The following is a 10,582-nucleotide window of genomic DNA, read 5'->3' as shown; positions in this document are numbered from 1 at the left end:
GTTCCCATTGGATAGTGTTTTCCCTTTTGTACTGAATCCAAGACATTTCCTGAGGATTGACTCAAAACTTCAGTTGAGTTACTTACCCTTTAATTTGGGGCTCTCACCCCTCAACTGGGGGCCCCTTTGTGCAATTCGGTTCAGCTCAAAGTCCTTTTGCCTGATTGTCTTGTCTCCAGGCTTCAGGCTGGCAAATAGTTTGGGTTAGGGCTCCACCTCATGATGTACTTTGAATATTGCAAGACTTTGTGTCTGCTGGAACACAGGTAAGGCCTGGATTTCACAAGTTTTCATTCAATTCACAAACTTGTATTAATATCCTGCACAACTTTAGACACAGGGGATGCCCTCAAGGCATCTGCCTAGGAATTCCTTCTTTTTCTTTCTTTTCCAAATTCTCTTCTTGTTCCTCCTCCCCTTCCCTTCTCCTTTTTCATACCTTTAACCATTATTCTGCCTCTCCCCCTCCCCCAAATACAAAGATTCTTCTCCCTTTAGGGTGAAGGGAATCAAAGAGTCCAGTGACTCCTGTTGGCAGCCATAGAATAGTTTGTATTTTTATGGTGAAACAGTAGTGGGAAACTCCCAGTACTGGTAATCTATGTGGTTCCTGATGGTGATGTCTACAATCACAGGGCAGACTAACTGAGCCCTCAATCTTCTTCTCCCCCAGCCTGCCAACACTTGTATCTGAATCCAGTGACCTTGACTAGGAGAGGAACCTGGGGGATGATGGTGAGCTGGGTTGGTGGGGAGAAAAAAGGAAATATTCCTGGGGAAGACTACTTCTTCAGGAGGCTGACTAGCATTGGGGGAATGGCTTGGGGCTGGGGAGAGGGAGGGTCCCCTAGATTCAGTTACTGTCACACAATGGAAGGACCATCGGTTTTCCCTTTTACCATTCTGTCCCTCCTCTAGGTGAGGACTGGAGGGGGGAGGTTGGTGAAAGGAGAGGGATGATGAAGGTAAGGAGGCGGAGACTTTGGTGAGGGGGGCAGGGAAGAATATAAAAGAGGCAGAATGAGTTGTGGGGAAGACCCCATCTGACCTGAAGCAGGGTACCTCGTACCTCCCGAAACAACTGACTAGCTCACTCCCTTGTGGACTCAGGGTAAGTGGGCACAAGGATGGAGAAACTGAGGGGTGATACTTCTGTTCCTTGGATTTAATAGATCACTTGGAAAAGGAGGCTTTTGCTGGGCTAGAATTGGGTGTTAGAAGCTGATACAGATGAAAGAAACTTGTAATTGGAAGGACAGTGCAAGGGTAGGATGCAGGGAGGTTTAGAGTACCCCTCTACAGGGTGAAGGGCTGAGACTTGGGCTAGAGTGTTTCCCTTGGGAGCTCCAAGAAATCTGGTTCTTGCACCAACTGTCCTGTGTACCAGTAATGAGACATGCCCTAGGGACTCTGGGGTGGGGGTGAGTGGCCAGTCTTTTGAAGGGAATATGTCCAGGTACATTCTTATATCCTTGAATATCATTGAGTATGTGTGACTGTGTGCATATATATAGCTGAGAAGGTATGTATGTGTGTGCCTGTAGCTGTGTATTACAAGGGATGCCACCCCAATGCCCAGGACAGACATTTCTGCATCCTTTCCTCTTAAAAGGCTTCGTACAAATTTCTCCTTCTTTGGGAAGCCCTCCCTGGAGTGAGTTGATGTGGGCATATGTTCTTCTCCTCCCATCCCCTATTCTCCACTTTCTGGTTGTCATGTGAATTTACTTTCCTTTGCAGGAATTCTTAATGTTAGGTTGTCCAGTCAGTCCTTTCTTTGAACAATGTTGGGAATGGTCATTCTGAGGCAGAGCTAAAACTAGGAAACTGGGTATTGAGGACGAACTCCATATAGCAAACCTCAAATCAACTTCAAGACAAATTAAATGGGGATAGAATTCAGAACACTTCCCTGTTAAGGAAAGATGCACACACCAGGATGCCAGTCCCCATAGGCAGTTACTGGGACTCCTCAAGGCCATTTTGCCAGGGAGATTGGTGTCTGAGGGGTCAGTAAACAGGGTCCCCTGGGACAGATCATCCACCAGGAAGATGAAGCCTACAACTTTGAAGCTTTCTATTTTATTTTATTTTTTATTTATTTATTTTTTTACACACATTCACATATGTATTCATGTGCCCACATATCCTCATATAAAGACATATACATACACACATATATATGGATATATATATATATATATATATATATATATATATATATCTAATCCCTTCAACTACTGAGAAAAGTTTCATAAGTTACAATTATTGTTTTTCCATGTAGGAATGTTAATAGTTCAACTTTGGCCAGGTGGCTCAGCGAGCAAGAGCACCAGCTCCAGTGCCGGGACGACCCAAATCAAATCCAGGCCCAGACACTCAGCACCACACCCAGAAACAACAACTGGCCATGCAACCCCAAGCAAGTCACCCAACCCCGAGTGCTTCAAAAAAAAAAATAGTTCAACTTTGATAGGTTCCTTATGATTTCTTTTCCCTGTTTACCTTCTCATTCTTCTCTTGCTTCTTGTATCCAAATGTCAAATTTTCTATTCAACTCGTTTTTTTCAGCAAGAATGCTTGAAAGTCCTCTATTCCACTGAATGACCATATTTTCCCCTGAAACATGATACTCAGTTTGGCTGGGTAGGTGACTCTTGGTTTTAATCCCAGCTCCTGTGCCCTCCGGAATATCACATTCCAGGCCCTTTGATCCCTCAGTGTAGAAGCTGCCAGATCCTGGGTTATCCTGATTGTGTTTCCACAATATTCAAATTGTTTCTTCCTGGCTGCTTGTAATATTCTCTCCTTAATCTGGGAATTCCGGAACCTGGCTATAATATTCCTAGGAGTTTTCTTTTTGAGATCTTTTTCAAGAGGTGATCGGTAGATTCTTTCAACCTCTATTTTTCCCTCTCGTTCTAAAACATCAGGGCAGTTTTCTTTGAGAACTTCCTGGAGGATGCTTTCTAGGTTCTTACTTTGGTCATGGCTTTCAGGTAGTCCAATAATTTTTAAATTATCTCTCCTGGATCTATTTTCCAGGTCAGTGGTTTTTCCCATGAGATATTTCACATTGCCTTCTATTCTTTCATTTGTTTGGATCCGTTTAACAGCATCTTGATTTCTCATAAAGTCATTAGCTTCCATTTGCTCCAATCTAATTCTGAAGCAATGATTCTCCTCAGTGAGCTTTTGAGATTCTTTTTCCATCTGGCAAATTCAGCTTTTTAAGGCATTCTTCTCCTCATTGCCTTTTTGAGCCTCCTTTGCCATTTGAGTCAGTCTGTTTTTTAAGGTATTATTTTCTTCAGTCAGGCTGTTGACTCTCATTTCATAATTTTCTTGCATTGTTCTCATTTCTCTTCCCAATTTTTCCTCCACTTCTCTTATCTGCTTCTTAAGGTCCTCTATGGCCTGTAACCAGCTTGTATTTTCCTTTGAAGCTTTTGGTGCAGGAGTACTGACTTCACTGTTTTCCTCCTGTTCCATGCCTTGCTCCTTCTTATCCCCAAAATAGGAGTGTAATGTTGGAATCTTCTGTCTGCTTTGTTTCCTTTGCCTGTTCATTTTGCCACTCAATTATTTGACTTTGGGGCTTTTTGCCACAGTAGGACTCTGCCACCAGACAGGGGAGTTTTTGTCCGAAACGCTGGGGTTTTCTCAGCTGCCGGAGGTATTAGACGGGTGCCCTCTCTGTGTCTCCACACTCTCTGGCAAGCTGGACACACACCCCAGGACCTCCACCCTAGACTGCAATCCAGATCCAAGCAGGTTAAAGCAAGAGCTATTACCCCTCAGACTGGTGCTTGGTCCCCCTACACTCTGCAGGCCAGGAGCTGAAGCCGCCAAGTGGCGCTGGCAGGCTGTGCTGGCGTCTCAGCGGCTTCTCGCCCTGGGGGTAAAAGCCACACACTCCCACTTACTGGTCCCAAAGTCCAGACTGCACTGGCCTCTCACCTTGTCCTTCGCATCTATGTATTGATAAATCTGGAAACGGCCACAGCTGCTGCTGATCTGGAGTCCCTCTGGCAGGCAGCTGGTCAGGCCCACCCTGGGGCTAAAGCCTAGGGGTGGTGCTGGGCTTGGCTCCCAGAGCGCTGTGCTGGCCGATTCCTGCCGGCCTGCCGGGCTGTCCTCAGCGGGAGGTTAGCTTCTCTGTGTCATTATGGGGGTTCTGCAGCTCCAAAGTTTGTTTAGAGTCCCCTTTTTACATGGATTGGGGAGGGTGGAAGCTGGAGCCGCGGGAAGGTCTTGCTTCTACTCCGCCATCTTGGCTCCGCCCCCTGCAGTATCATTTTCCGAAGCTTTCTATTTTAACAAATTATTACTAACTGGAAACTAAGCTCAGTTGTTTCTACACTCCTTGCTGAAGGACTGACTGTAAGTGCTATTGGGGCTCTTTGGATTTCAGCGACCTGGATAAAGCCCTGATTGTCCCACCCTGGTCATGGTTCTGCACTTGTGACTAGAAGTGTCTGTATAATGCAGGCCCTTGTCCTGTATAATGCAGGCCCTGGTCATACACTGAGTGCTTTGGAGAGTGAGGCTGGGTAGGAGTTTGGGGGGAGAAGATGAGTGAGATATTGGCAGAGTTGGGCAACTAGGAGTTCCGCTATTATTCTTTCTTTGGAATAACCATTGAGTATCTAGTTGGGTAGGTGTTTTCTAGATTACTAGGAATCTGAACATTTTTATATTGTTCTCTCTCTCTCTTTCTCTTTCTGTCTTTCTCTTCCTTCTCTCTTTCCCCTGTCTCTCTCTTTCTCTCTCTCTGTCTTTCTTTGTTTCTGTTCCTCTTTCTTTTTATTCCCTCCCTCTCCCTGAATTCTCCCTCTTTCTCTCCTTTCATTCTTCTCTGTTCTCTTCTCCCTTGCTGTTCATTTCTCACTTATCCTGACATCTCTTTTCCCTTCCCCTTTCCTTTTTTCCTTTCCTTCTTTATCTTCATTTCTCTTCTACTTCCTCCCCTGGCCTTCTCTTTCCACTCTTCCCTCTCATCCTTTGTTCCTCAGATGACTGCCTCTCAATATTGGCTCTCTCTTCTGGTCCTCTCCTGCTGTGTGGTTCTCTTGCTTCCACCATGTGCTCAGGGGGCCCCACAGGAGCCAGTGTACCCTGGTGATAATGCCACCCCAGAGCAGATGGCCCTGTATGCTGCAGAGCTCCGAAGATATATCAATAGGCTGACCCGACCCAGGTGAGTGAGAGTCACTGGCGTGGGTGGGGGCAGGGCTGGGGTCTGCGGGTCTGAAAAGTGGCAAAGTCAGGTAGGGAAGATAGTAAGCTCCTCATAGCCAGAAGGTCTTAAAATAGAGGTTTTTAGCTGGGGACGTTGCAAAGGTATGTATTGGACGGGTAATCCCTGAGGTCCTTTCCATCTTTGCAATGCAGGCTTATGCATGTATGTGAGCGAATTAATGAGTGTGAGTAAAGACTACTTTTTTTTCTTTTGGAGGGTGAAGGCAAGGCAATTGGGGTTAAGTGACTTTCCCAAGGTCACACTACTAGTAGTGTGTCAAGTGTCTGAGGCAGGATTTGAGCTTAGGTCTTCCTGGCTCCAGGGCCGGTGCTCTATCCACGGGGCCACCTAGCTGCCCCTGGACCACTTTTCTTAACAATGAGACCTTAATATTAATGTGACCAGATCTATCCAGATATAGTGGAAAAAAGCCCCCAAATTCCTGCCAACTCTGATCCTGGGGAAGAACCACACCTGTAATCACATACTTCTCTACTAGACATACAATTCAAATCCAATCCTTCTGTCCTAGGTAGGGATTAGGAATGCCATTCTCAGACAGGACGGAGGGGGATCTATGTGTATCTCTTACTAACTATGTCTGAATTCGTAAGATTATATGTTTGTGTGTGTGAGCATGGCCTTGTCAAGGTGGTGGGGATGTGGACAACTCTGGCCCCAAGATATATTTCCCACATTACTCCACAGGTATGGGAAGAGAGCAGTGGGCCAGAGAATCTACCAGGATGGGGTAGATTTCTTGGAGTAAATGGTTTTGCTGCAGCATTCCCAGGTACCAAGTACCCCAAAATCTCTGAACTTCTCTAGTTTGGGGGAGAGGAGGGTACAGCATGTATGTATGTGTGTGCCCTCCAGAATTAGGGAAGTAGAGGGAATGGAAGAAGGAGGGAGAAGCTGTTAGATGAACAGGGCCCTCAGGGACAGGATTAGGGTCCCTTGGGAAAGAATATGGGCAGAGTCTCTGAGGGGATGGGGATGAGATGTCATGCTAATTGGGAGAGCCTTTATCTCTGACCCACCACCCTGCTATCCTTTCTCTTCTCTTACAGGATACTCGGTCAGCTGAAACTTCAGTGCTCCTGGCTCATTCCCCCTCCCCATTTCCAGAGCCCTGTAGGAAGTCCTTGTCCCAGCCCCTTTGTCTCTGACAGAAGCTGAGCCACAGAATTCTATCCTCATCCCTAAACCAGGCTTAATAAAGCTGAATCAAAATCATAGTCCCTTTGTTTCTCTGTGAGTTTCCCTTTATAAGTTAATTTCTCATAATTTATGGAGTGATTCCATAAATATTATCTGATTTGATCATGAGGTAGATACGGCAGGTAGAATTTCCCATTTTACAGATAAGTATACTGAGGCTTATCAATGAAAAGACCCTTGCCCAAGGTTTATCAATGAAAATGTAAGGACTAGAATCTAGGTCTCTGGGGTCCATGGGGGGTGGCTATAGTATTATAGGGTTGTGGTAGGGGGAAGGAGAGATGAAGCTTTAGGACTTCAGTAAAGCAGGTGAGGCCCATATTGGGGGTGTGCTATTGTAACAACTGCTCTCCTGAACATTCTGAAAACTGGCCCTAGAACCCCTTGTTACTTTTGTCAGGTTCAGTGTTACTGTACAATCAATTGGACAAACCATGCTCCATGACCTCATTCAGTATAATCATATCTATTATAAGAGTCACTGATCCATACACAAAAATATAGGTGTGCAAACAATGTAAATAATGAAGAGGAATCTAGTAGGAAAGTCATTCTCTATCTCCCAACTTCCCACCCCACCCCACCCCTCACCAAACACACACACACACACTCACATACTACACTCCAAAATCATAAAACCATAGAATGTTCAAGGTGAAAGGGATCTTGGAGTTAATTTAGACCACCTCTCATTTTTTTTGCAGCTGTGTGGCTCAGAGAATCCCTAGAACACTGAATTTGGAGGCAGGAAAACCTCAGACATTTACTACCTCTGTGACCCCAGGTAAATCACTTAACCTTTTTTCAGTCTCAGTTTTCTCAACTATAAAATGAAGATAATAATAGCCCCTACCTCCGAGGTGAGGATGTAAGGATGTGATGTGAGGATGAAATGAGATATTTGTAAAGAGCTTTTCACAATTTAAAGTGCTATATAAATGTTAGCTGCTATCATTATTTTAAAATGGGAGAAACTGAGGCTTTCAGAGAAAAAAAATGATTTTCCCAAGGTCATACAACTAGTCAGAGTCAGAGTTGGGACTAAAATTCAGATCTCCTGACCTCTCTCTCTCCCTCTTCCTGCCATGTTGCTTCTTCTTAGTCCTTTATAGCTAGCTCTCTTGTTGATTGATTGACAAGGGATGATCTTCACAGCTTGTTCTTCCTTCTTAGCACTACCTGAAAAATCAAAGGAGAGGTGAACAAAACTGAAAACAAAAATACTAGAAATGAAACTAGAAACTTTTTTTTGGAAAACACTCTGACAAACAAACCAATAAACCATTAGCTAATTTGATTAAAAAGAAGAAAGCCAAATTATCAGGATCAAAAATGAAAAAATGAACATTCACGACTAATGAAAGAGAAATAAAGAATATCATTAGAAACTATTTTGTCCAACTATATCCCAACAAAACCAACTTAAATGAAATAAATATTTACAAAAATATAAAATATCCACATTAAAATAACAAGAAATAGAGAATGTAAGTAACCCAGTGTCATAGGGGGGAAAATGAACAAGAACAAGCCATAGATGAACTTCCAAAGGGGGGGGGGAAGCCCAGGACCAGATGGATTCATAAGTGAATTTCTATCAAACAATTAAAGAAAAATTAATTCCAATATTAGATGAACTGTTTACAAGACTAGCAAAAGACAGGATCCTACCAAATTCCTTCTATGATACAAATACCTTGATACATAAAACAGGCAAAATCAAAACAGAAATAGGAAACTATAGCTCCATATCACTAATGAACATAGACATGAAACTTTTAAATATTAACAAATAGATTAAAATAACATATTACAAATATTGCACACTATGACCAAGTTGGATTTATATCAGTAACATAGTGGTGGTTTATTATTAGGAAAACTATAAACTTAATTAACCATATTAATATCAAAAACATGTGATTATGTCAATAGATGCAGAAAAAAACCAACAAAATATTTCTGCTAAAAACACTAGGAAATAAAAGAATAAATGAACCTTTACTTAAAATAATAAATAATATATATATCAAACCAAAAGCTACCATTATATGTAATGGAAATAAACTAGAATAATTTCTAATAAAATCAGGGATGAAACAAATATGTTCATTATTCTCACTTCTATTTAACATAGTATTATTGATGCTGGCAATAAGACAATGAAAAGAAATTTAGGGAATAATCATAGGTTAAAAAAAGAAGCATAATTGTCACTTTTTGCAGATGATATAATGGTGTATGTAAAGAACCCTAGAGAATCAATTAAAAATTTATTGAAACAATTAAAATCAGCAAATTTGCAGGATATAAAATAAATCCACAGAAATTCCCTGCATTTCTGTATAATACCAATAAAAGTTGACAAAAAGAAACAGAAAGAGAAATTCCATTCAAAATCACTAGAGAGGGTGGAGTCAAGAAGGCAGAGTAGAAGCAGGTCCTCCAAGCAGCTCCGGCTACCACCTCCCCCAATTCATGTAAAAAGGGGACTCTGAACAAACTTTGGAGCTGCAGAACCTACAAAATGACACAGAGAAGCTAACTTCCCACTGAGGACAGCCTGGCAGGCCGGCAGGAATCAGCCAGCACAGCACTCTGGGAGCCGCGCCCAAGTGAGCCACAGGTTTTAGCCCCAGGGTGGGCCTGACCAGCCACCAGCTGGAGGGACTCCAGGTCACCAGCAGCTGTGGCCATCTCCAGAATTAACAACACATAGATGTGAAGGACAAAGTGAGAGGTCAGTGCAGTGCGGACTTTGGGACCCAGTAGTTGGGAGTGCATCGGCTGTTGCCCCCAGGGCGAGAAGCTGCTGCAGCTGTGCAGCCGGCCCCAAGTGGCAGCTTCAGCACCTGGCCTGCAGAGTGTAGGGGGACCAAGCAACCAGTCTGCGGGGTAATCACTCTTGCTTTAAGCTGCTTGGATTTGGATTGCGATCTAGGGTGGAGGTCCTGGGGTGTGTGTCTAGCTTGCCAGAGCTTGTGGAGGTTTCAGCAAGGGCACCCAATTAATACCTCCAGCAGCTGAGAAAACCCCAGCATTTGGTATGAAGCTCCCCTGTCTGGTAGCAGAGTCCTACTGGTGCAAAAAGCCCAAAAGTCAAGTAATTGAGTGGCAACATGACCAGGCAAAGGAAACAAAGCAAAGAGAAGATTCCAACATTAGACTCCTATTTTGGGGACAAAAAGGAGCAAAGCATGGAACAGGAGGAAGACAGTGAAGTCAGAACTCCTGCACCAAAAGCTTCAAAGAAAAATACAAGCTGGTTACAGGCCATAGAGGACCTTAAGAAGCAGATAAGAGAAGTGGAAGAAAAATTGGGAAGAGAAATGAGAATGATGCAAGAAAATTATGAAATGAGAGTAAACAGCTGTATCAGCAATGCCATATTCACAATGCCTATGGAAATTATAGATATGCTGATATAATTATCCATCACAAAATACATCATGCTTGCCATATGGGGGAATAAGCTAGAAAATTTATTAAGATACCAAAAGACTGAGTCCCAAAACCAGAAGGTGAAAGCCATCAGCGTAGTTATGAAATTGGCACAGGTAGATAAAGTAGAAAACACCCACATTCTCAAACCTTTAAAACAGAACAGGCTACCTCAGGCAAAGGTCCTCCTCTCCCCACTCACAGCAACCACCCAGCATCTGGGAAGCACGCTCCCAGCAGCTCTGGCCCGTGGCAGTCCTCAGCAGGAGTCCTTAGCAGAAATTCTGGTTAACTCAAAAAGGGCTTCGCGCTGCCGCTACCTCTGCTGCTGCTGCCGCCGTCACCACCACTGCTAGCCACTGCAGGAACTCTAGCTTGGCTTCCGCTTCCTCTTGCTCCACCCCTTCCTGCTACATCAGCAAGTCCAATGGGGCATGGAAGATCTTTAAATCCCATAACCCTTACAACAGCCTGACTAAGGAAAATCACGTCTTATAGAACAGACTAACTCAATTGGCAAAAGAGGTTCAAAAAGGCAATGAGGAGAAGAATGCTTTAAAAAGCTGAATTTGCCAGATAGAAAAAGAATCTCAAAAGCTCACTGAGGAGGATCATTCTTCAGAATTAGATGGGAGCAAATGGAAGCTAATGACTTTATGAGAAATCAAGATGCTGTTA

The 10,582-nt window shown here is 43.6% G+C and overlaps 1 protein-coding gene across 1 annotated transcript; it reads left to right on the top strand.

Annotated features, from left to right (window-relative positions):
- The first annotated feature begins 1,041 nt into the window (after positions 1-1,041).
- On the top strand, positions 1,042-6,460 carry PPY (pancreatic polypeptide). The gene is made up of 4 exons (XM_069064269.1): positions 1,042-1,111; positions 5,016-5,200; positions 5,951-6,035; positions 6,313-6,460. Exons 2-3 carry the CDS (start codon positions 5,016-5,018, stop codon positions 6,009-6,011), a joined length of 246 nt encoding a protein of 81 aa, XP_068920370.1. The 5' UTR covers positions 1,042-1,111; the 3' UTR covers positions 6,012-6,035; positions 6,313-6,460.
- The last annotated feature ends 4,122 nt before the right edge of the window (positions 6,461-10,582 follow it).

This window comes from Petaurus breviceps, unplaced genomic scaffold (genome assembly GCF_028583685.1).
Source record: "Petaurus breviceps papuanus isolate PSGF00001 unplaced genomic scaffold, PetGlider_PUasm1.0 90630, whole genome shotgun sequence".
NCBI classification, from domain to species: Eukaryota; Metazoa; Chordata; class Mammalia; order Diprotodontia; family Petauridae; genus Petaurus; species Petaurus breviceps.
This window is presented reverse-complemented; position numbering and strand designations above follow the sequence as displayed.